General features: G+C 39.4%; 1 protein-coding gene across 2 annotated transcripts; it reads right to left on the minus strand.

The window, feature by feature from the left end:
* Window positions 1-9,163: 9,163 nt before the first annotated feature.
* On the minus strand, window positions 9,164-26,263 carry CNIH1 (cornichon family member 1). Of its 2 annotated transcripts, XM_054239954.2 has the most exons (6): window positions 26,053-26,263; window positions 21,500-21,568; window positions 21,209-21,256; window positions 17,299-17,411; window positions 14,961-15,104; window positions 9,164-12,508 (listed from the first exon to the last, which is right to left on the minus strand). In XM_054239954.2, the coding sequence occupies exons 1-6, from the start codon at window positions 26,131-26,133 to the stop codon at window positions 12,481-12,483; spliced, it is 483 nt and encodes a 160-aa protein (XP_054095929.1). In that variant the 5' UTR covers window positions 26,134-26,263; the 3' UTR covers window positions 9,164-12,480. The 2 variants fall into 2 exon arrangements, with proteins under 2 accessions (XP_054095929.1, XP_002753965.1); XM_002753919.6 differs by lacking the exon at window positions 21,209-21,256.
* Window positions 26,264-26,993: the final 730 nt, after the last annotated feature.

The raw sequence follows: 26,993 nt of genomic DNA on the forward strand, positions 1-26,993 counted from the left end.
ACCTGCTTGAATTTCAACACAAAATACTGCAAAACAATTACCAGCACTGTTTGGGAACTTCAGAGCACGAGTATGTACTGTAATATAAGATCAATGTTAATACGGTCATCCCTCAGTATCCTCAGGATTCGTTACAAGAACCCCCACGCCACCCCCGACAGCAAAATCCATGGATGCTCATGTCTCTGATATTAAATGGTACAGTTTTTGTATACTTTAAATCATCTCTACTTATAATACCTAATGCAATGTAAGTGAAATGGTTATTATACTGTATCGATTTTATTTGTATTCTTTTTTATTTTTCAAATATTTTTAATCTGCAGTTGAGTCAGCAGATTTGGAACCCACAGATACTGAGGGCTGACTGTACTTTTATACATACACTGCTTCTAGAATTTAACATTTTATGAGAATATTAAGGAAGGTAGGAGGATCACATATCCCAGAAGTAACCTAGGGATTTCTTTTCTCATATAATAAATGCCAAAAGTTATAGCAAGAAAGGCATTTTTTTAAAGTACACAAGAATAATAGATTGGCCTTCTTCATGATTTTGGTATTATAACCATATACAATTTTAAAATCACAATTTCTATTAAACTTTAGAAAGTCATTTTAATTTACATTAGCAAATCTTTTACAGACAGCCCCCAACCTACAATGGTTCAACTTAGGATTTCTCAACTTTACCATGGTATGGAAGAAGTATGTATTTGGTAGAAACTGTAGTTCAAGTATTCATACGACCATTCTGTTTCTCACTTTCAATATAGTATTCAGTGTTTCTTGAGATATTCAACACCTTATTACAAAATAGGCTTTATGTTATATTATTGTGATGTAAATGTTATGAGTCCATCTAAGGTTGGCTAAGCTATGCTTGGTAGGTTAGCTGCATTAAATGCATTTGTGACTTACATTTTCAACTTAAAATGGGTTTATCCGGAGATGACTCCATTGTAAGTTGAGAAGCACATATATTATCCTTCTCTCAACATAAATACATATCTTATTCCTGAATACTTAGGAAAATGGAGAGAAAATATTGGCATGGATTAATCGAATACTTTAATAATCAACTGAATTTTCAAAGTATATGCATCTCTCAATTTTTACAGCAAGTGCTATTTAAGCCTCTACATTTGAAATGCTTGAGTAGGCCAGGTGCAGTGGCTCAAGCCTGTAATCCCAGCATTATGGGAGGCAGAGGCAGGCAAATTGCTTGACCTCAAGGAGTTCGAGACCAGCCTGGGCAACGTAATAAAACGCTATTTCTGCTAAAAATGCAAAAGTTAACCCAGGTGTGGTGGTGTGCATCTTCCAGCCACTTGGAAGGCTGAGGTGGGAGGATTGCTTGAGCCTAAGGAGGCAAAGGCTACAGTGAGTGATGATAACACCACTTCACTCCAGCCTAGACGACAGTGAGAGCATCTCAAAAAAATTTTTTTTTAATTTTTTAAATGCTTGACTAAACTACTTTAATACTAAGGGAAAGCATCAATTCTATAACAGAGAAACATGAGATGTCACTACTAAAATATAATTGTCCAGTTAAGTTAAAAAACATATCGAGACCGACTCAAGATGGCGCGGTGAGAACAACCCAGGATTGAAGTTCTTGGTGAACGTGCGGAGGGTGAGTCAGGGCTGCATTTCCAGATGGATCTTTGTTTGCCCACAGAACAGGGAAATTCCCAGGTATAAAGGAGATGTGGGATGCCAGCGAAGCGGTTTTGGCTGGTGCAGCCAGCGGTCGGTGCAGCCGGCGGCCGGCGCTGCAGCACAGTGGCGCTCCACAGCACTCCGCACAAAGCGCACTGGTCCGGGTGCCCTGTTGAACCGGCAATCTGAGACTTGAGAGGGCAGATTGGCATATCCATCTGATTGAACGGGACTTGGACAGTGAGCCAGGCCAGGAGATTCCAGGGAAACAGCGGTTGGGCCAGGGCAGTGGGACAAACAAAACGGCGATTCCAAATGCTCCGGGTGGAGAGTTTCACTGCGGGCACAGCTGAACCCAGGACAGTGCAGCTCAGTGTGGGAGGGGCATTTACCATTACTGAGGCAACCCGCCACTACTGAGATACACTCCCATTGCTGACGCAGCCTGCCGTTGCCAAGGCAACCCACCACAACAGAGAGACTCCGCCGCAGGGCGTAGCCCGTGGCAGCAGGGCGGACACTGCAGCAGCAGGGCAGAGCCTGCAGCAACAGAGCAGACCTCACACCAGCAGGGCGGAGCCTTGGCAGGCAAATAGTGACTAGACTGCCTCCTAGCTGGGCAGGACAGCGCAACGGACACATAAAGAAAACCCCAACCCCCCCGAGACAGAGCATCTGAGGAAAAAAAGGGGTTTTTTTTATGAGTTCTGTTGCAGCAAAATTAAATGTAGCAGCCTAACAGCCCTGAATGAAAAACAGCTCACAGATCACCACTTGAGCTCCTATAAAGTACAGACTGTCTCCTCAAGCAGCTCCCTGACCCCACTATATCCAGAAGACTGACATTTGGCAGGCATCATTCTGGGACAAAGATAGCAGAAAAAGAAACTGGTAGCATCCCTCACTGATCCGCAGCTGCTATAGGAGCACCCCAGACAAGCAGGGCCTGGAGTGGACCTCAGCAGTCGTACAGTGGAGGGGCTAGACTGGTAGAAGGAAAACCACATAACAGAAAGACTCCATCATCAACAATCTGGGCGTCGACTCAGAGACCCAATCGAAAAGTCAGCAACTACTCAGACTACAGGTGGATAAATCCACAAAGATGGGAAGAAACCAGCATAAAAAGGAGGAAAACACCCGAAACCAGAACACCGCGACTCCTACAAAGGACCAAAACTCCTCACCAGCAAGGGAACAAAGCTGGAGAGAGAATGACTGTGACAAAATGACAAAATTAGACTTCAGAAGGTGGATAATGAGAAACTTTTGTGAGCTAAAAGAACATGTTTTAAATCAATGCAAAGAAACTAAGAACCTTGAAAAAAGATTTGAAAAAAGATTCGAGGAAATGATAACAAGAATGGATAACTTAGAGAGGAATATGAATGAATGAAAGGAGCTGAAAAACACAATACGAGAACTACGCAAAGCATGCACAAGTTTCAACAGCCAAATTGACCAAGCAGAAGAAAGAATATCAGAAGTCGAAGATCAACTCAATGAAATAAAACGAGAAACCAAGATTAGAGAAAAAAGCGCAAAAAGGAATGAGCAAAGTCTCCAAGAAATGTGGAACTATGTAAAGAGACCTAACGTACGTTTGATAGGTGTACCAGAATGTGACGAAGAGAATGAATCCAAGCTGGAAAATACTCTTCAGGATATTATCCAGGAAAATTTCCCCCACCTAGCAAGGCAGGCCAACACTCAAATACAGGAAATACAGAGAACACCACAAAGATATTCCGCAAGAAGAGCAACCCCAAGGCACATAATCGTCAGATTCACCAGGGTTGATATAAAGGAGAAAATACTAAGGGCAGCCAGAGAGAAAGGTTGGGTCACCCATAAAGGGAAACCCATCAGACTCACAGCAGATCTCTCGTTAAAAACTCTACACGCCAGAAGAGAGTGGGGGCCAATATTCAACATCCTTAAAGAAAAGAACTTTCAACCCAGAATTTCATATCCAGCCAAACTGAGCTTCATAAGTGAAGGAAAAATAAAATCCTTTGCGAACAAGCAAGTACTCAGAGATTTTGTCACCACCAGGCCTACTTTACAAGAGCTCTTGAAAGAGGCACTACACATAGAAAGGAACAACCAGTATCAGCCATTCCAAAATCACACTAAATGCTAAAGAGCATCAACATAATGAAGAATCTACATCAACTAATGGGCAAAACAGCCAGCTAGCATCAAAATGGCAGTATCAAATTCACACATAACAATATTAACCCTAAATGTAAATGGACTAAATGCACCAATCAAAAGACACAGACTGGCAAATTGGATAAAAAACCATAACCCATCAGTGTGCTGTATCCAGGAAACCCATCTCACATGCAAGGATATACAAAGGCTCAAAATAAAGGGATGGAGGAAGATTTACCAAGCAAATGGAGAGCAAAAACAAGCAAGAGTTGCAATTCTCATCTCTGATAAAATAGACTTTAAAGCAACAAAGATCAAAAGAGACAAAGAAGGCCATTACATAATGGTAAAAGGATCGATATAACAAGAAGAGCTAACGACCATAAACATATATGGACCCAATACAGGAGCACCCAGATACATAAGGCAAGTGCTTAGTGACTTACAAAGAGACTTAAGACTCCCACACAATAATAGTGGGAGACTTTAACACTCCACTGTCAATATTAGACAGATCAACCAGACAAAAAAATCAACAAAGATATCCAGGGCTTGAACTCAGACCTGGAGCAAGCAAACCTGATAGACATTTACAGAACTCTCCTCCCCAAATCCACAGAATATACATTCTTCTCAGCACCACATCACACCTACTCTAAAATTGACCACATAATTGGAAGTAAAGCACTCCTCAGCAAATGCAAAACAACTGAAATCATAACAAACAGTCTCTCAGACCATAGTGCAATCAAGTTAGAACTCAGAATTCAGAAACCAACCCAGAACCGCACAGCTTCATAGAAACTGAACAACTGGCTCTTGAATGTTGACTGGATAAACAATGAAATGAAGGCAGAAATAAAGAAGTTCTTCGAAACCAATGAAAACAAAGACACAACATGCCAGAATCTCTGAGACACATTTAAAGCAGTCTCTAAAGGAAAATATATACCAATAAGTGCCCATATGAGGAGAATGGATAGATCCAAAATTGACACCCTATCATCAAAATTGAAAGAGCTAGAGGAGCAAGATCAAAAAAACTCAAAACCCAGCAGAAGACAAGAAATAACTAAGATCAGAGCTGAACTGAAGGAGATAGAGACACAAAAAACCCTTCAAAAAATCAATAAATCCAAGAGCTGGTTTTTTGAAAAGATCAACAAAATAGACAAACCACTAAAAAGATTGATAAAAAATAAAAGAGAGAACAACCAAATAGATGCAATAAAAAATGATAAAGGGGAAATCACCACAGACTCCACAGAAATTCAAACCATCATCAGAGAATATTACAAACAACTCTATGCATATAAACTAGTAAACCTGGAAGAAATGGATCAATTCCTGGACTCCTGTGTCCTCCCAAGCCTAAACCAGGAGGAAGCTGAAACTATGAATAGACCAATAACAAGGTCAGAGGTCAAGGCAGCAATTAAGAGCCTACCACACAAAAAAAGCCCAGGTCCAGATGGGTTCACAGCCGAATTCTACCAGACACACAAAGAGGAGCTGGTACAATTCCTTCTGAAACTATTCCAAATAATCCAAAAAGAGGGAATCCTTCCCAAATCATTTTATGAGACCAACATCATCCTGATACCAAAACCCGGCAGAGACCCAGCAAGAAAAGAAAACTTCAGGCCAATATCCATGATGAACATAGATGCAAAAATCTTCAATAAAATATTGGCAAGCCAATTGCAACAGCAAATCAACACTTATCCATCATGATCAAGTAGGTTTCATCCCGGGGATGCAAGGCTGGTTCAACATACGCAAGTCTATAAATGTAATTCACCACATAAACAGAACCAAAAACAAAAACCACAATTATCTCAATTGACGCAGAGAAGGCATTGGCCAAAATTCAACAGCCATTTATGCTAAAAACCCTCAATAAACTCGGTATCGATGGAACATATCTCAAAGTAATAAAAGCTATTTACGACAAACCAACAGCCAATATCATACTGAATGGGCAAAAACTGGAAGCATTCCCTTTGGAATCCGGCACTAGACAAGGATGCCCTCTTTCACCACTCCTATTCAATATAGTACTGGAAGTTCTAGCCAGAGTAATCAGGCAAGAAAAAGAAATAAAGGGCATTCAAATAGGAAAGGTGGAAGCCAAATTGTCTCTATTTGCAGACGACATGATGGTATACCTAGAAGACCCCATTGCCTCCGCCCAAAAACTCCTGAAACTGATAAGCAACTTCAGCAAAGTCTCAGGATATAAAATCAATGTGCAAAAATCACAAGCATTCCTCTCTACACCAATAACAGACTTAAAGAAAGCCAAATCAAGAACGAACTGCCATTCAGAATTACTACAAAAAGAATAAAATACCTAGGAATACAATTCACAAGGAACGTAAGGGACCTCTTCAAGGAAAACTACAAACAACTGCTCAACGAAATAAGAGAGGACACAAACAGATGGAGAAACATTCCAGGTTCATGTAGGGAAGAATTAATATCGTGAAAATGGCTATATTGCTCAAAGTAATTTACAGAATCAACGCTATCCCCCCATCAAGCTACCACTGACATTCTTCACAGAACTGGAAAAAACCACCATGAACTTCATATGGAACCAAAAGAGAGCCCGCATAGCCAAGTCAATTCTAAGCAAAAAGAACAGAGTGGGGGGCATCACCCTACCGAATTTCAAACTATACTACAAGGCTCCAGTAATCCAAACAGCATGGTACTGGTACCAAAACAGAGATATAGACCAATGGAACAGAACAGAGGCATCGGAGGCAACACAACCTATCTACAACCATACAATCTTCGATAAACCTGACAAAAACAAGCAATGGGGAAAGGATTCCCTGTTTAATAAGTGGTGTTGGGAAAACTGGCTAGCCATGTGCAGAAAGCAGAAACTGGACCCCTTCCTGACACCTTACACTAAAATTAACTCCAGATGGATTAAAGACTTAAACATAAGACCTGGCACCATAAAAACCCTAGAAGAAAATCTAGGCAAAACCATCCAGGACATAGGAGTAGGCAAGGACTTCATGAACAAAACACCAAAAGCATTGGCAACAAAAGCCAAAATAGACAAATGGCACCTAATCAAACTCCACAGCTTCTGCATGGCAAAAGGAACAGTCACTAGAGTGAATCGGCAACCAACAGAATGGGAAAAAATTTTTGCAGTTTACCCATCTGACAAAGGGCTGATATCCAGAATTTACAAAGAACTCAAACAGATTTACAGGAAAAAAACAAACAAGCCCATTCAAAATTGGGCAAAGGATATGAACAGACACTTTACAAAAGAAGACATATATGAGGCCAACAATCATATGAAAAAATACTCATCGTCACTGGTCATTAGAGAGATGCAAATCAAAACTACATTGAGATACCATCTCACACCAGTTAGAATGGTGATCATTAAAAAATCTGGAGACAACAGATGCTAGAGAGGATGTGGAGAAAAAGGAACACTTTTACACTGTTGGTGGGAGTGTAAATTAGTTCAACCATTGTGGAAGACAGTGTGGCGATTCCTCAAGGCCTTAGAAATAGAAATTCCATTTGACCCAGCAATCCCATTACTTGGTATATATCCAAAGGACTATAAATCATTCTACTAGAAGGACACATGCACACGAATGTTCATTGCAGCACTGTTTACAATAGCAAAGACCTGGAACCAACCCAAATGCCCACTGATGATAGACTGGATTGGGAAAATGTGGCACATATATACCATGGAATATTATGCAGCAATCAGAAATGATGAGTTCATGTCGTTTGTAGGGACATGGATGAATCTGGAGAACATCATTCTCAGCAAACTGACACAAGAACAGAAAATGAAATACCACATATTCTCACTCATAGGCGGGTGATGAAAAATGAGAACACATGAACACAGGGAGGGGAGTACTAAACACTGGGGTCTACTGGGGGGAAAGGGGGAGGGCAAGCGGGGGGGGGAGCTGGGGAGGGATAGCCTGGGGAGAAATGCCAAATGTGGGTGAAGGGGAGAAAGGAAGCAAAACACACTGCCATGTGTGTACCTATGCAACTGTCTTGCATGTTCTGCGCATCCCCAAAACCAAAAATGCAATAAAAAATTTTAAAAAAAAACATATCATTCCAGCATTCCAGGGAGAAATAGTTTCTCTACCTAACCTGTATGATATCCGCAAAACAATGAGGGAAGGGGACAAAGAGACAATCTAGAGTCCTAGTCATACACAAACTAGTGGCATTTGAAATTGAATTAACACACAGACTCAACCATTATGCATAAACGACACAAGGAAACATTTAAGACAGTTTTTATTAAACACAAAACCAAAATAAGCTCTAAGAAGTAAGGTAGGGCTACTCAAGGGCATTTTCTGTGGACAGCACGTACAGCACCATTAAGGTTAGCTTAGATTTTAACAAACCATGAGCTAACTACATTTTGTTTCTCTTAGTAGTTTTAGGGTCTGCCTAGTAATCATTCAAGAAATTTTACTTCTCCAGAATATATCAACATGGTAACCAAAGAAATGTAAATATTTAGAAAAAGCACTACACAATAAAATTATGAGATGCAGTTCTTACACATGTCAGGATGTTCTCTACATCTCCTACAATGTGCATTAACAAAATTAATGCAGGATAAGACCTTCACTCCAACCCAAATATCTTACATGATTAACGCTATTTTCAAAATCAGCAGAACAAGCTGCAGTTACTTTTTTTAGACATTTAGCTTTAGAACTCTGAAGTTCAAAGCAAGTTGTTAAAAGTAAGCTGGTTGACATATTTAGCAATAGAACCACTGTTTTACTTCTGACATCATTCTTAGGCATTAATTCAGAAACATCCTCTAAGCTATACTGGTGGTACCACCGGCTTACTAGCTGCTGGTCATACTGCAGATCAACGACTGGTTTGAGCAAAGGACCTTAAGATGATTTTAAGGCATGATTAATAGTTTCCAAAAATGATGAACATGAGTACTCTTATGAGCAATGCTAGACGAAGTATCAATATTTTTTTTGCCCTACAGAATGTTTTAGAATATTTTTGCCATCAAAATTTCTGATTTGCAATCATACAACTGATTGGGAGATGCACTCTTATGGATGTTAAATAACATAAGTAAGTAAACTAGACATATTCTTTTAAATATAGGTTATTATTTGAGTGAGCTTGATGCACTCTTAGGATATAACCACCCCTAAAGTGAAAACTCACCCCTACACGGTACAAGTGACACACAGAAGTCATTATTTGCACCACAGCAATAATATTCCATGAACTCTCTATTCATAAACACAGAAGGAAAAGAGAGGTATTGCACAAAGGGAAGTACTTTGCTGATTTCAAAGCACAACTTTATTTCCTTTCTATGTAAATATTTGACATATTTTCAAAATACAATGATTTGGGGAGCAGAGAAGGGTTTTATAAGAACTGTTAGCAGGAGTGATCATCAAGGTGAAAATACTGAACTGGCTTGAAGAGAGACATATACTATAAACTGCTGTACACTTTGTTTCCATGTCCATTATCTGGGTACATGAACTTGACTGGCAAGTCTGTCCATTCATGGTACAATCAAGGAGGCTTGGAAACTACTAATACTCAATCCATATACAAGTAAAAAGTGGATGGCCTTGGTCATTTCCTATCACTTCCCTTTCCCATGAAAAATAATTCACACTTCAAACAAATTAGCAGTTTGTCCACAGCCTGGAACCAAACCCTCCCCTATCCTGGAATGGGAAGTGAGGAACATCATTAAGCATCGAGAAAACCACCAAGTATCATTAATTACATTTAGATGAGTGTTCAAATAGTTTCTACCATATACCTCCTTAGTATTAAGGGGCCATATTGCCATGATATAGTAGTATTACTCAGTAAATGCTGAACAGACTACATTTATGATATTAAAGAGTTTTAATTCAGGAAAATCTATAGTACCCATAGCATAGCAACAAAAAGTTGTTGATATAGATGTAACCACAGCTTTACACTAGATACAATAAAATAGACACAAATGGGGAAAACAGTTTTGGAGAGATAGAAAGCTTTTTTTTTTTTTTGAGACAGAGTCTCGCTCTGTCGCCCAGGCTGGAGTGCAGTGGTGCGATTTCAGCTCACTGGAACCTCTGCCTCCCGGGTTCAAGCAATTCTCCTGCCTCAGCATCCCAAATAGCTGGGACAATAAGTACCTGCCACCATGCCCGGCTAATTTTTTGGAAAGCTTTTAAAGATAAGCAGATAATACCAAAAGTAAGTGTAATAGGAAAAAAAAGGAGTACCTAAATGAACAGTTGTTGATGCACAGGGAATGTTTAACACAAACTGCATTATAAACCCAAGCTGGCTAACTATGCCTCAGCTGAACCTGCAGGAATAATAGGCTAGGACCCGCAAAGAGATTAATGTGGAAAATAAATCTAGAGCAATAAAAAGAGCCAGTCCGATACTGTTGGATTCAAGTATTTTGTTTCTGCTTTCTCTTGGTAAGAGATCTAATTCATAAAACACTGACATGGTAAAAGTGAGTAGATATTAGGACAGCAGGTACTCAATCTTCTAATCACTTACGTGCCTAGCCTACCACAGAGATGGGTGAACTTCACTGTCAATCATCTTTGAGGAATCAGCTGAGGACTACATATCTAATTTGGGAAACTTGAGAAAGTGGCTTCCACGAATTCCAACCAATAAACTTACTCCTGGAGACTATTCTGGAATAGATTATTAAAAGGATGTTTGTTAACACTTATGAAGGAAAGTAGTGCTTGTTAAGAGAGGCAGGTTCATGAAAATATTTTGACAGGAATACTCAAGTAACAGCCCCAGGAAACCCATCAGGATTACAGAAGACTTGGCCAGGTCTCTCATGATCAAAAGCCCTTGTGAACAAGAAAGAAAAATAAATGGATGCTGACATAATTAGGTTGACTGGAAACTGAATGATTGATTGTGCTCAAAGTATGAATCTTCAGAGCCCAGCAATTATTCAACAAATAATTTTTTGCATGAACTGATGAGGAGTCAGATCCCTCAAGGAGTTCGCCAGAGTGTAAAATACAAGGTCTTTAAAGATTTGCTTGTTATGGAACGGTTCGAGTCTCCTCACTCTTCTGGTTCTACATCTCTTCCTCAACATACTCAACCCCATTAACAAGAACAGTTAACAGCTACTCTCTCCCAACCATGGGAAAGCATTGAAATAAGGCATTTTTTTTCACTAGTAGAGAATAAAATAGCATCTAATCCAACAAGTTATTAGAGTAAGATTTCCACAAACACATCCATAAACTCCCTTGATCATTATGTAAAATTTCTATATACTGGTTCTCTTTCTTTCAATCCTCTTCTCAAGAAACTTCTGAACCACTAATACTATTTTCAACTGCCTTAACTTCCTCATCCCAAATAAAGCACAAGATTTATTTATGCTTATGAAAACATGCAAGCCATAATTTGCCTGCCTTACAAGGATCAGCAAAAACTCAAATTTGCAAGCCATTTTACCTTAAAACCGACCGTTCCAAAAGGAGTAATAAAAGTAAAATATTTTAAGTGCCACCATAATTTTTCTTAATTGGTAAGAGAAATGATGATGCTATGCCATCCACATTTATGAATCTTGTCAAATGACAAAAGAGGTTAATGAGCTCGGCACTTAAAAATTGTCTCTTTTTAAAAAAATGACAGCTTATTATGAATTAAGCAAGCTTAGGATATACTATTTGTAATCTCAAACAATGCACTGAAAGTGAGTCTTAATTTCAGAGTTTTATTGTATTGCACTAAAGGAACAGCAGGATGGTTATACAATTTTCTCTCTCATTCAGTTTTGAAAATCTAAAGTACCTGGAAATTCTTAAGAATACCTTTACCACCAGATTAGAACAGTAAGCATAATAACCAATTTCTTAATAAGTAATGTCTTACAAATAAAAACACATTTAAAATAGCTTTAAATGCATTCTTCACAAGTAATTCAGCATATATATTTTATATCATGTTTACTTATGCTTAAGAATTAAAGCAAGTATATTTATCACTCTGATGGAAATATGGGAAATCTCTCATTCATGCAATATACAGGGATAGTATCAAGTCAAAGGGAAAAATCCCGCTTTTTATTTTTGTAAATGTATCCATATATAATCATCTACATGACAGATGAGAAAACCCAAGAAGTTTCCCACTAGTTAGATATACATTTTCAGTTCATCAGAAGCACCTGATATCTACAACTAATTTATAATTAGATACTGTTTCAATGAAACCAAAATGAGCCCTACAAGTTCCTATAAACAAAAACTTCCAATGTACTAGGGCAGTCAGTAATTAATGCATCATTCAGAGGATTCATGGCTGTTCCTTAAGAAGTGCAAGTTCAAACCTGTCAATACCAGAGGTAATCATTTTATATTAATTTATATGTAATTCCATTTAAATTCTTTATCCGAATATAACATATGAAAACAGTCTTTCCACAAGCAAAAAATGTGGAAACATTTAAAAAATAAGGAGTCATTTTTAAAGTAACTGATCAGATTCCACAGGCTACTCTTGGAAACAGGATCTTGCTGGATAGAATCCCTTCATGTGGTGGCTTTTTGCATGCACTTAACTGGACCAATTCTTCTGTGTGTTGTTCTAAGAGCTCACCAAAACATAGATCATGCTGAAAAGAAGAAAAAAGCTGTTAATTTTAATACTCCTAATTAAAAAAAAAAACTCAGAGCATGAGAAAATATGCTTTCTATAGCAAACTAGTATCAGAGAAAATGAAAAGACTAATGACAAGTTCACAGTGATTTTCATTTGCATTTATGGACTTTTGCCTAACATAGGACTTGGCTCAGCGCATGTTCTGTAGTTGTCCCCTACTTCCTTTCCAGTTTTAGCAAGTAGAACAGCACAGCTGAAAGCTTAATGGGAGATCAGAGCTTAAAGAAGCTATCCAAACACCACTCTGCTCTGCAGTTGTGTCTAATAATAGGAGTGAGCATCTCTGCAGGGCTCACTTCACACCAGGCCCTGTTAGGTCTTTTATCCATATTACCTTGCTTAATCCTCCACGAAGTCCTAGAAGGCAGGTACCACATGTAACCCCATTATATAGAAGGGAATGATCAATCAAGGATCTTTCCCACTAGACAAAAGCTCTAAGCAAGAGCTTAGAGCTTAACTTTTAGGAAGCGGTTAAAAAAAAGGGGGGGCAGGAAACAGCAAAATAAAAGGCAGTAACCATTTGACTTAGGCTTAAGAGCTGCCAAGGGCCATTCTACATAGAATGATATGGGAAAGGTACCCGGGCATGGTTCAAAAAGTATGAATCTCTAAACAGAAATACAAAGCAAGGAATTGAACAAACTTGATAGACAACTTTAAAACAGAACAAATGTCCTGGTGCTACCGTATCCTGGTGAACGTTTTCCCGCAACTGCAAATCTCCTACTTTATCATTTATTCGATCATTTCATTTCTTTCATTCAACAAATACATTTGACATGCCTATTAATATGCCAACCCTGTTCCAGACATTTACTATGGAAACTTACAAAGTGAAAATTAACAGGAAATTAAAATGACACATGGAATTTCACTTTTCAGAGCATTTCTTTGTCTCATAGATGAGTTATATCTGTATATGCTCTAAAGGATACTCATTTTCACAGTAGTAGCCTCTAAAAGCATAAAAATAGCTTTTTCCTAAATTTCAGTCTAACCATTCATCCTTTTCTATGATGGAAACTTATGTATAAAGAGAAATATGAATATGAATAAAAGCCTAGCCTAGCAAGTTTTCAAGTCATGAAAAAGAGAGGGAATGGAAGCTGCTATTTTTTTAAAGTTTACAGATTTTTTTTGAAATATTTTGAAATCAGGGAGAAAGCCCTCTCTAGTTGAATATATATCAATAAAAATGAGAAGGTATTTTCTAGAATATGTAAATAATGTGTAAAAGTATATTCATATAACTTAAAGAAACCTGTAATTTCACACTTAACAGTGTCCTTTTCTAGTTCTAATAAGCATTCATTTCACTGCACCTACAACACACCTATAGGCAGTGATTCTCAACCAGGGCAATTTTGCCTCTCAGGACATCTGGCAATGTCAAGAGACATTTTTAGTTGTCATGAGGAGGGCAGACGGGTGCTAATGGCATCAGTGGGTAAAGGCCAGGGACGCTGCTAAACATCCTATGATACACAGGACAGCTTCCCACGGAAATTGCCACACAGCCCAGAATTGTTAACAGTGCCGAAGTTGAAAAACCCCAACCTAAAGAAACAACGATGAGTCCATCAGAGTATAAAAGGAAAAAAATCAGGCCAGGCGCAGTGGCTCATGCCTGTAATCCCAGTACTTTGGGAGGCCAAGGCAGACAGATCACCTGAGGTCGGGAGTTCAAGATCAGCCTGGCCAACATGGTGAAACCCCATCTCTACTAAAAATATAAAAATTAGCCAGGCGTGGTGGTACATGCCTGTAGTCCCGGCTACTCGGGAGGCTGAGGCAGGAGAATCACTTGAGCCCAGGGGGCAGAGGTTGCAGTGAGCTAAGATCACGCCCCTGCACTCCAGCCTGGGCGACAGAGTGAGACTCCATCTCAAAAAAGAAAAGGAACAAAAAGGATAAAAATCAGAAAATGCACCACCCTGTAAGGTAGAACTACTACTCTCATTCATCCGACTGACATCAAGCAAATCAGAAAATAAAGGGCAGAGCACACCACTTATGACGAATGACAAGGACAAAAAGAAACGCAATCTCTGGAGAGATACTGAAGACAAGCAGAAACTTCTACAAACTCACACATCCTATCCTTCAATGCCATCACTCTTCCATGCAGAATGAGGACCATCCTTTACCGACTGAACGTGTCTGAAAACTTAGGAAGCAGCATCCCTGACCAAACCTTCTGCCTCTGATGGCAAGCTGGCTTACTGCCTTGACAAGCACCAGCTGGGCCACAATCAATGTGTGTGAATTTGCTTGTGTGCACCATGCACACTTAAGACACTAAGTTATTTTTCGAGTGGATTTTAAGGTGTTCAAACCATAATGCCTGCAAACTTTTAAAACAGCAAAGTGAAATCTTATTTCATTTTACCTTTTAAACTTACCCGTATAGGTAGTAAAAAAATGCTAGAAGATAAAAAGCTAATTTACACCATCCTTCCTTCTGACAATATGCTAGAATATCTGCATTCATGATGGTTGTAGGATCATACAGTCCTGGTCCACTCATCACTGGTCTACTCATATACCTGGAATAAACACAGTCTATTAGGCATTCAGAAAGGGCAGCAAACATTCAGATGAGACAGGGAGTCCTTCTTCTGAAACATCTGTTACTAGAGGTGGTCCATACATGGAAGCATTATTTTACTTATTGGCAAAATGCTTTCCTTTTATCATCTTAATTTTAAAAGTAGAGCCCCTAAATGAGCAGAATGAGACAGCTAAACAGGTTTCATCTAGTCTCTGCCTTTTGAGAAATCCAAGAAAAACAGGAAGAACTGTAAAAATAGATGTTTTGTTTTTACTTTCTTGACATAATTTTAGACTTACAGAAAAGATGTAAGAACCTTTCACCCAGATATTCCAAATGTCCATTTTTACTACATTTGCTTTAACCTTCTGTTTCTCATTCTGAGTACTTTTTTTTTTTCTTTTTGAGACAGGGTCTTTCCCTGTCACCCAGACTGGAATACAGTGGTACAATCTCAGCTCACCACAATCTCAGGCTCCTGGGCTCAAGCAATCCTTCTGCCTCAGCCTCCCAAGTAGCCGGGACTACGGGCACCTGCCACCATGCCTGGCTAATTTTTCTGTATTTTTGGTAGAGAGGGGGGTTTCACCATGTTGCCCTGTCTGTTCTCCAACTACTGGGCTCAAGTGATCCGCCTGCCTCAGTCTCTCAAAGTGCTAGGATTATAGGCATGACCCATTGCACCTGGCCCTCGGTGGAGTCTCGCTCTGTCACCCAGGCTGGAGTGCAGTGGCGCGATCTCGGCTCACTGCAACCTCTGCCTCCAGGATTCAAGCAATTCTCTGCCTCAGCCTCCTGAGTAGCTAGGATTACAGGCACCTGCCACCATGCCCAGCTAATTTTTATATTTTTAGTAGAAACAGGGTTTTCACCATCTTGGCCAGGCTGGTCTTGAACTCCTGACCTCGTGATCCACCCACCTCGGCCTCCCGAAGTGCTGGGATTACAGGCATGAGCTACCACACCCGGCCAAGTACGTTTTTTTCGGAATCATTTCAGAGACCATTGTAGACATGATACCACTTTACTCCTAAATATTTATTCAGTATTTATCTCCTAAAATCAAGGGCTATGGAAGTTATAAAATGTGATTATCTTTTACAAATAACAAAATTTATTTAGTTATCAACACAAAGAAATGAGACACACATTGTACATTTTGACTTATCTGAAGTTCAAGGACAAGCAAAGCTAATCTAATTTGATAGAGGTCAGTGGCCTTGGGAAGTGTGGAGGGTAACTCACTGGGATGGGGCACAAGTGAATGCTCTAGAGGCTACACCTATTGTGTATCTTGATCTGGGTGGTAGTTTAACAGGTGTGTATATATGTGTAGAAATTCATTGAGCTATATACTTCAGACTTGTGCACAACACCTTAAGTTATACCTCACTTTTTAAAAAAAATCCTTTATAAACAGAGTAAGCTTGGCTGGGCGCAGTGACTCACACCTGTAATCCCAGCATTTTGGGAGGCCAAGGCAGGTGGATCATGAGGTCAGGAGTTTGAAACCAGCCTGACCAACACAGTGAAACCCCGTCTCTATGAAAAACGTAAGAATCAGCCAGGTGGGGTGGCGCACGCCTATAATCCCAGCCACTCAGCACCTCGAGGCAGGAGAATCGCTTGAACCCAGGAGGCGAGGTTGCAGTGAGCCAAGAACAAGCCACTACTCCAGCTTGGGCGACAGAGCGAAACGCCGTCTCAAAAAACAAATAAATTAAGTTCTGTAAGAGATATTAAGTTTTTGTTCGTCTACTTGATTGTTTAAAAAATAAATGTCAACTAATCTTCAAATTGTTTTTTTCTTTTTTTTTTTGAGACGGAGTCTCGCTCTGTCACCAGGCTAGAGGGCAGTGGCGCGATCTTGGCTCACTGTAACCTCCAACTCCCTAGTTCAAGTGATTCTCCTGCCTCAGCCTCAGGCACGCATCACCACGCCCACCTAATTTTTATATTTTTAGTAGAGACAGGGCCTCTCACCATGTTGGCCAGGATATTCTCTATCTTCTGACCTCGTGATCTGCCTGCCTCGGCCTCCCAAAGTGCTGGGATTACAGGCATAAGCCACAGTGCCCAGTTTAATCTTCAATTTTTATGTAGGTGACTAGCATGTAAGATAACCATATCAACCACAGTATATTTAAGTTTCAATTTAAAAAAATATTAAAAGTATATCTAAATATTACCTCCAAATATGATATGCCAAGAGGGGCATATTGAGACCCAGCGTAAGCCACTCTGCTGCACAAAGAAACATGACACAGAAGAAAGCATGGATGAGGTACTCTGGGAGTACAAGCTGGAAGGAAAACACAAGCCAGTTATCAAAATGCCTTGTCATTAAGTCAACTGCTAATCTGGAAAGCAGGTGGCAACCAAGTTTCCATAATGAAAAATCACTATTTTCTTGGACTCCAAAATAAAAGATGCTACTGAGTTTTATTTCCATGTTTAATTTTTTACCAAAAGTAAGATAACAAGCAAACTGACCAGAGCATATAGCTTGCACTAACACAGTAAGATATATAACTTAAAATTTAAAGCTCAAATTCTTAAGAGTAATAGATCAAATTACACAAAGTTACTAACCAGATTGTTAAACAATTTGCCAGCCAACTAGAATACTTTTTCTTTCCACCATTTATCAATAATAGAAGCACAAAAATGAGATATCTGATCACATGCAGCATATTAAAAATTTCACAGAAACAAAACTCCCCTTTAGAATTTTACACATTAGTGTGTTCAAGAAACCAGAAATGCTACATACACAATATTTAGCAAACCACATCACATTGCCACAGAAGTCATTTTTTATGGAAAGCCAATCAGCCAATAATCTCAGCACAATGGGGGGAAGAACACTAATGTGCACAAATGTAAAAGATTTGCTTTCTGCAATGTAGGAGGGAAAAGATTGGGTTCTTAACCATGAAATTAGGATTTTCCAGGTTCCCAAGTTCTCATTCTTAGATGGCCTTTCCGTTTCTTTACGCCTGCAAAATGCTACAGATACAACAGAAGACCAGTAGAAACTCAGAACCCAAAAACATAGTAAGTAGGTAGTAGGTAATATTAAGTGAGGAAAAATTAATTCACGTAACATGTTTTTTATAAAATGAACAGGAGTTAATGCTTTATTTTAAATTATCTTTCTCATCCTACAGATTTCAGCCTGATGACTCTGTTAAATAAAAACACCAAAACCTCTCATTGCAAGTTTCAGCCAAAGAGTTTCCTATTAAGTCACAGCTACAAAGTCAGTTTCTCAAATGTTTACTTCATACCAAATGGAAATCATATGAATACTTATTATCATCAGATCACTCCTGAGGGGATACTATGGCTGTAGATAAAATATAATCATACTACATACTGGAGCCCATTTTCTCATACTCCCAAACTACTCTTTCCAATTTAAAGCTGTAGAGGGGACTTTTTAATGAATAGTATTTTAAATGAAATCCAGGTAAACAATTGATCTACACCACTAACCAAATATTTTCTACAGCGTAAGCAATATAATAATAAAAGATAAACTGTACATATGTATACAAACTTGTAACTAACATTTAAGCTGGCATCTATTTAAGATCAAAGTTCTCTAAACAAGAAAATGGTCATAGGACTCTGAAACTCAATGACTATAAACAGAACCAACCAAGAAAAATATACATTTTAAGAGTTCCACTAGAGTTGCTTTTATAACCGTAACTTAAATTACGGAAGTGTCTTTAAAATATAACAAGCCTATTTCAGCCCTATAAAGCCAACTGATACCTAACAAACAAGGTTTCATCCTATACTTACAGACTGAAATATGGAAAGAATAATTTTGAAAGCATGACCGCCCCACCCCACTCTTAATATACTTTAACAAAAGTGTTAATAAAGATAATCTACAACTCTACCAGTTCTAATATGAAACAACTGTCATTCCCTCCCTTCTCCTCAAAAGGAGTCCAGAAACATTTACTACCAATCTCTCTTTAAAAACCAACCCTCTCCGAGCATTCTTTAATGACGAAATTTCCCCGTAAGTGACACAAACAGTATTCCACTTAGGAACCAAGGTTCAAATAGAAACTAGTATCCAGAAAAAATATACCTCATGCAAATATGGCTGAAATGATAGTATTTAAACATGCAAAACATAATATTCTCTTGTTAAAGATCACAATTTAAAAAATAGCGATATTTGTCTTCCCCCATACTTTGGCAGAACTGTCAAAACAAATTTAAATAGGGAAAACTGTCAGATGCACTGCTATTCAGCCAATTATCGGCACCCTATCCAAAATACAACCTGTGCTGCTATGAAAACGTCCTTCAACCTACTGCAGCATTTGGATGTCCCAAGCACATGTCTTTTTCTCAGTGAGAATATCCTTCCATTAAGGAAAGCCAGAAATCACACATTACATGTTAAAATTAAACCAGACCCTCTTAAATTTATAATACATTAGGGAAATACAAGAGCTTGAGCTTCAAAAATTAGGCTGTCCTGAGTTCAAATTCTGACTCTATCTTAGCTGTATGACCTTCGGCAAAGTGCTTTAACCAGGCAAAGCTTCAGTTTATTCTCCTATTCATAAGGTAACAATATACCTACCTCAGGATTCTCATGAGAATTAAACGAAAAAATTTAGGCAAAGTGCTTAGCACAGAGCCCAGCACCCAGGTAAATCCTCATCTGATTTCAGGTATTTTTACCTTCATTATCATTTGGTTATTTGAAGTGATGAAAAGACAAACAGCATAGAATACTATTAATAAACAGCTATCAAAAGGGGAAATTTCAGTTTCTTCATTTTTTGGTAACAACTTCAACTACTTAGGTTAAGATGTTTTACAATTAACACTACTTTCCAACAGAAGGCAAATTCATCTCATGTCTTGTTTCACAAGAGCAAAGAAACAACTAATAAGTTAATACTTTTAATTGAACCTACATCAACTCTTACTGTAACAGTTCTAACTAGAAATCTCTTCCACCATCCATGTTTATCTGGGAAACAATAATAAAGTAGCAAACTAACTTTGTAGATGCTTTTCCAAATAAAATCCCCCTAGCACACTAGTGCTAGTACACTAGTATGCTAGACAACTAAAATCTACACAAACTCTCCCCTTCATTAAGTAATTTTTAAAGCTGAATTACTGTAGTTTATTTCTTGAAGACATACCCACTGCTTTCTTATAAACAACATTTCCATTCCTGACCAATCAGGCAAAATCAAATACATGGGCTAAAGGGGAATCTTCCTAAATGCAGTCAAAAATATAAAAAACAAGCTGGGTACCCTGGTGTACGCCTGTAATCCCAGCCACCCAGCAGGCTGATGCAGGAGGATCCCTTGACCCAGGAGTTTGATACAAGCCTAGGCAATATAGCGAGATCTCCACCTCAAAACTTAAAAATACATACATACGTTTTTTTCAAAACCCCTAAGCACAATGGAGCCACATTACCACTAAATTCATGATGGCTCAGAACTTAGTGTAATTCAGGCCTGTTTTAGAAATATAAAGCAGATACACACTAGAAATAACTACATAGACATTTGTGTACAAATTGTTATCTACAAAATTATGGGACCCTAAGTCCAAAGAATGGCATTACTGCAAGATCCCAGAGCACCCAGAACAGAACTATCCACCTAACAGGCTCTGAATAAACATCAGCTGAAAGAATGACTCATGTATTCCAGAATATACACACCAAAGATAAAACTAGATACGGCAGATAAGTCCATACTAAAGATTTCACTCACATACCACCTCACAGTAAGTCACAACTCGAGAATAATCTCACCATCTGCTGGTCATTTTATGTTAACCAACTTTCAAGTACTACCCCAAATAATTTCATAGAGAAGTGCCTATGGCTTATAACATAAAAAATGCATACGCATTTAACAGCTTTCCCTACTTGACTGGGCCAGCAAGCATATATTTGCATAAAATATGACATTTCATGAAATCATAAACCTCAACAGGCGTATGAACGAGCACATTGAACAAAACGTTACAAATACAACCCACCCCATGAAATGAATAGAGCATTAAAACATTAAACTAAAAAGCAGTACACACCTTTAATGCAATTTTGACTCTTTTAATCTTTTTGACCTTTTCAACTGTCTTTGGCCGACAATGTAAAAAGCAGATTGGAAGAATGTTAGTATGACAGCTGACAAGATCACCAGTAGATTAATAATAGTCAGAATAGTCAAGCACGACAGGAAAAAGATTTTTTAAATTCTACCCACTTCAAAAAGTATAAATACATCATGCTACTGAGAACACGGGCCATTTTCAAATTACATCAAGTTAAAAACAAATATACTTTTAAAATCTAAAGATAAATCCTATATTATAACTTACAGGATTCAGGGTATTACACTGGTCTATAGGATTCTTGTAATCAGTCTTCAGCTCATCAAATGCTATAATCTAAAACAAAATTAAAACAGTTAGGACCACTCACTTTAATAAAAAGCAGAAACAAACCTGCCCTATCTTCAAATAATTATTAAAGTTAATAAAACAAGAACAAAAGTACACCAGCATCACAAGTACCAATTTACAGCAAACTCATATATGACAAAAAGAGCCAGAATCTGACTTAAAGAAGTAAAAACACTCTTATGTCAGTATCACTAAAATGATATGGTATCACTGGCTAAACATCTTCAATTTCCAACATCTTCAATGCCTCTGCTCAAGTTATTGTAACTTATCTCTGCTTGATATAATCTTCCAAGTAGAAAAATCATTTCAACTGTTTATCCAAATTCCTCTTTATCCTAAAAAAACAACAAACCTTCCTATGCCAACTGCTTTCTGTAGGTTTTCCTAACTCCTTTGGGCAGAAGAATTGCATCCTTGTCTACATCTCCACATAGCACAGGACTCCATAATGCCATTGATACGACTTTTCTCATACTGGAGTGTGGTATTTAAATACAGGTCTGCTGCCCCTCTACACTCTCAGGGAGAAGGACCATTTTTATTTCTTTGTGCATGCTCCTCCTCCCTTGGCACAGTGCTCAGTGGGACACTAGAGATGTATTCAAACTCTTCAATTTGTTCCCATTTGTGCGCAAACACATAGGTTCCTAAGGATGCTTTTGTCCACACGCTGGGGGAATGTGACTTCAACCTCAAGGGTCACTAGAATGTACGTTACAAGTCAAAATAGGGACTACATACCACTTTATGGCATCAATTCAGGTGTCAAAGAAAGACAAAGGGAGCAAGTTGATGGGAGAGTCATTTTAGTTGCTAACACCGCTCACCCCAGGGACACACAACCTAAGCTACCCTTTCCCCTAATGAGTTAGGAATAGTATCTTTATTTGTAAAATGGTGTTGATCAATATTATCAGTAATCAGTAAAGTTATACATTTGCATCTTTTAACGTGACTGCTTATTTCCCTATTAAAATTCTTAGTTTCATAAAAAGATGTTTTCTTTTAATTTCTAGAGTTTTATAAAATTCACCAACCTACCCTAATAAAAACTCCAACCAAAGAGCAATAGAAGGAAAATAATAAAACATTAAAATGTAGTATCTGAAAGAACCAAGACTGTTGTATTTACTATTATGTCCCAGGGCCTAAAATATAAAATAGTGCCTGGCACACATCAAGTGCTCAATAAATATTTGTTACATGGAAGGAGGGGGGTGAAAAAATAGCACTAGGGATTAAAATCGTACAGCATTCACCAGGAGGGATTTTCCTCAGCTAATAACACCTAACGCAAACGTTAAAAATATAAATATGTAATTAGAAAATACTTTCTGATTACTTATGGACATTATTAGTCAGCTACCTGACATCAGCCACGGTATATCTCCAGTGCGTTTTAGTAATCAAGTTCAAGACAAGGATCCTAATTGTAAGTACTTGTCTATAACAAGATCTAACTTAACAGAATACAAAACACATATTTAATACTAACATTTAATTGGACATTTTCTTCAGGTGACTTTAAGGGATTTTTTTTTTTTTTTTTAAGACAGGGTCTCACTCTGTCATCCAGGCTGGAGTGCAGTGGCACAATCTCAGCTCACTGCAACCTCTGCCTCCTTAGCTCAAGTGATTCTCTTGCCTCAGCCTCCAGATTAGCTGGGACTACAGGTGCATGGCACCATGCCTGGCTAATTTTTTTATTTCTTGCAGAGCTAGGATTTTACCATGTTGCCCAGGCTGTTTTCAAACTCCTGAGCTCAGGTGATCTACCTGCCTTGGCCTCCCAAAGTGCTGAGATTCACAGGCATGAGCCACCATGCTTGGCCACAAGGGATCTTTTAAGTATGTTGTTGAATGGGCTTCTGTTTGAGTGCTATAGGCTAGGGTTTAAGAACCTCTTCTGAGCAGATTTCTAAACTAATGGTTTTCGAATATTTTTGCAGCTATGTGGCTGAGCAAAGACACCCACAAAACTTCCCACAGAAGTATAACAACAATAAAACAGATAAGTCCTTAAAGATGCTAAGTACAAAATTCAGGCTACCTTCCAATTTGATGCATATCTTTAAAGAATGACTTCTGCACTTTCAATTTTTCAAACGATCTATGTTCCCAACTCTATTCTCCACAGAGAATCAAAGATGTGAATTAGGACTAAATAGACAAATACAATCATCAGCAGAAAAAACATTCTCTAATACAATGATTAATGTAAATAAGATTTTGGGAATGTAATTTTAAAACTGTAAAATGAATCTTCTGAAAGGTACATCAACTACCTGCTACAGTTGGGTTTTTAACTCCTCCAAATCTCAGGTTGAAATCTCATCCCCAACGTTGGAGGCTGGATCTAATGAGAGGTGTTTGGGTCAAGGGGGCAGATCCCTCATGAATTGCTTGGTGTCATCTTGGAGGGAATAAGTAAGTTCTCCTGCTATTAGTACCCAAGATAACCAGTTGTTAAACAGCACCTGGCACCTCCCCCTCTTTTTCCTTTGCTTCCTCTCACTGTGGGATCTCTACACACTGCTCCCGGCCCATGAGTGGAAGCAGCCTGTGGCTTTCACCAAATGCCAGCAGAATCTTGAGGGAAATAAACCCCTTTTCTTTGTAAATTACTCAGCCTCCCATATTCCTTTATAGCAAAACAAATGGACTAGGATACTACCTAAGAAAATAAACATAAGGTTTTATGGATAATAGAAAAATTAAAACTATCTATTTAGAATTGCTTTCAAGAGGATACTAATTCTTTGAACGAAGAAATCCTTAAGCATAAAAGCTCTCCACAAATCCGTGGTATAAATTTTTTTTAATTCTATAACACGACTTAAAATTATCTACTTTGCCCCGACAAGTATTCGTTTCAAAGTTGAAATTAAATTGCCCATTTTTTGAAAGTGCAGTTCAGGTTTTCCTTAAGCCAAATACATAGTTCAAAACATAAAAATGTGACAAAGGCTACCCCACAGCTCTAAGAATCCCTCATCCCAGAAAAAAGGAACACCCATGAAGCAGAAAGTGACTTAAAGCTATGTCTACAGATGAAACGGAACCACACATTTTCATCAGAGGCTTACTAAGGATGAGCTAGTCTGTATCCCAAATTATTTTACGTATTGTTCTTCCACCAAAGCAGAGCTGAAGATGCTCTTCAAAGTACTGTTTCCTACTGACAAACATTCTGAGTTAGCAGTTATTTCTGACACAGTTAATAGCCTACATAAGTATTCCTGATTACAATAAGCAGTCAGGTCCTAAAAGAATTACAATCACACTGCTTAGCAAAAAGAAATGGATTTGTGATTCCTTCCATTCTGGAGACCTTTTTGCACAAGACGCTGCTGCTATTTAATCATTCTGCCCCTCCTTATGTTTCATAGAAATCCTTGTTATGGACATCATGAAACCTGACTTGAAATCTACATCAGAGTGAACATGCTCATTCAAATTAAAAGCAATATTCCAGAAGGTACTGGAATATGGCGAAAATAGAAGCAAGTATGAGATAAATTTTTAATGAATGTTGATTCCCAGAGGGCTCCCAATGCTTTCAATTTTGTGCTCGAGCAACAGAAATTCTTAAACATCTCTGTGGAACTATGTCACAGGGAACTTACTACTTTTTCCTTACAGGAACCAGTGAAACTGTGATTCCACCCTGCAATAGTGATGATGTGTGTAACAGAAATAAATACCGCTCTAGAAAAGCTTAAGGTTTCTGAGCATCTCAAAATCAAATGAAAACTCCCTCTACTAAATCAAGCAATCCTGACTATAGGGGTGGCTTGGAAGGCTGCGGGTTGAAACTCCAGCGGTCAAAGTATGATTTGAGGGGGAAACGTGAACATGCAATCAACAAAGTAATCAATCCAACTTGCATCAAAGTTCACCAGGAAACAACAATCTGGAAAAAGAAAAACAAGTGATTTTATTTGAAGTGCACCCAACAGATGCTGAAAAGTAGAGTTGGAAATTCACCCTAAGTAGGTTACATTTTGGCCAGAGTCCTGTGGAAACCCTAAAAGAAAGGCAGTCGGTATTAATAAAAATTCTGAAAACATTCACACTACCCCCGTACCACCTCGCCAGTGGCATCCTCGCTGAGGACGCGGGGCCGCGGGCCGGCCGAGGTCTGTGCGAGGGCAGTGTGGAACGGCAAGGGCCGCCTGGACCGCGACCGCCCCACCCAGCCGGGGAGGAGTAGCGGTGCGCGCGGCCTGCGCCGAGACATTGCGGGCGCATCCACTCGGCGACCGCGCGCCACGGCTCCTCCAGTACCCACGGCCTCCAGACCGCAGAGAGAGGGCGCGCAGACCCCTCGCCGCGCAGTCCGCACCGCCCCGGCCGCATCCCCGGCGCGCAGATCCTGGGGGCCGTGGCGGCCCCAACCGCGGGCCAGGGGCGAAAAGAGGCTGCGCCGCTGCCTCGCCCTCCTTCCCCTAGCCCCGGCTACTCACGTGCCAAATGGCGAAGAAGATGAGCGCGGCGGTGAGCAGCAGCGCTAGCATGTAGCAGAAGGCCGCGAACGTGAACGCCATGGCCGGGGAGGAGGAGCGGGGAGCGGCGCCGGTGCCAGCGGAGAAAGGCGGCGCAGGGCCCTCTGGGTAAAACCATTCACTTCCCCCGGCCCCAGCCACGACCGCCGCCTCCGCCGCCACCGCGGCGCCCGCCCTCCCAGCGCGCCTGCGCAGCAGCCCAGCCGCGCTGGCGCCCTCTGATGACCGGAGCCTGCGTTGCACTGACATTATCCGCACAGTTGATTGATTGATTTTTCCTTCCTTCTCGCGTTTATTTTTTCAACAAATATTTATTGAATGAGTGCCTAATTTGTTCCAGGCACCGCGCTTCTTGCTTCAGATACAAATACGAACAAGATAGTACTTGCATTAAAAGAACTTAGTATAATGCCGGAAATGAACACCTAAATTAATAATTACGGTATTATAACCCCGTAAACGGATGTTCGTGGGATGTTCTGAAAGGTCGAAGAAGGACAGCCAGCCCGCTGTGAAGCATTTAGGCAGAATTCCTGCTGTAAGTGTTTCATAAGTTGGCCTTAGATGATGAGCAGAAGTTCTCCAGGCAAAAAGAAGACAGAACTAGCAGTCCAAGGAAACGGTTCAGAATGAGCAAGAAGTCCAAGGAAACGGTTCCGAATGAGCAAAAGCACAGAGATGATAAAAAAAGAAAAGAAAAATAAAGCTTTGTGTCTCAGGTGAAACCAGCAGCAGTTCTTTATTAATGCAATGTAAGTGCAAGACAGTGGCGAGAGTTAGAAAGGAATTAGCGAGGGATCCGATCACAGAGGACCTTACACGCTGGGTTACAGAGCTCAGACTTCAAAACCCATGAGCGGGGGAGGGGGGGTCACAAGGTCAAGAGATCGAGACCATCCTGG

This window comes from Callithrix jacchus, chromosome 8, assembly GCF_049354715.1.
Source record: "Callithrix jacchus isolate 240 chromosome 8, calJac240_pri, whole genome shotgun sequence".
NCBI classification, from domain to species: Eukaryota; Metazoa; Chordata; class Mammalia; order Primates; family Cebidae; genus Callithrix; species Callithrix jacchus.

Bases quoted from the DNA above. Each gene is read 5' to 3' on its own strand.
- CNIH1 (XM_054239954.2), bottom strand. From the start codon at position 26,133: ATGGCGTTCACGTTCGCGGCCTTCTGCTACATGCTAGCGCTGCTGCTC. The intron at 17,412-21,208 runs GTGTGTACTGCT...TTTTCCTTCCAG, and splicing joins GAGTCAAAATTGCATTAAAG to CTTGTACTCCCAGAGTACCT. The intron at 12,509-14,960 runs GTAAGTTTAAAA...TCTTCTTTTCAG, and splicing joins TTTTTTTACTACCTATACGG to CATGATCTATGTTTTGGTGA.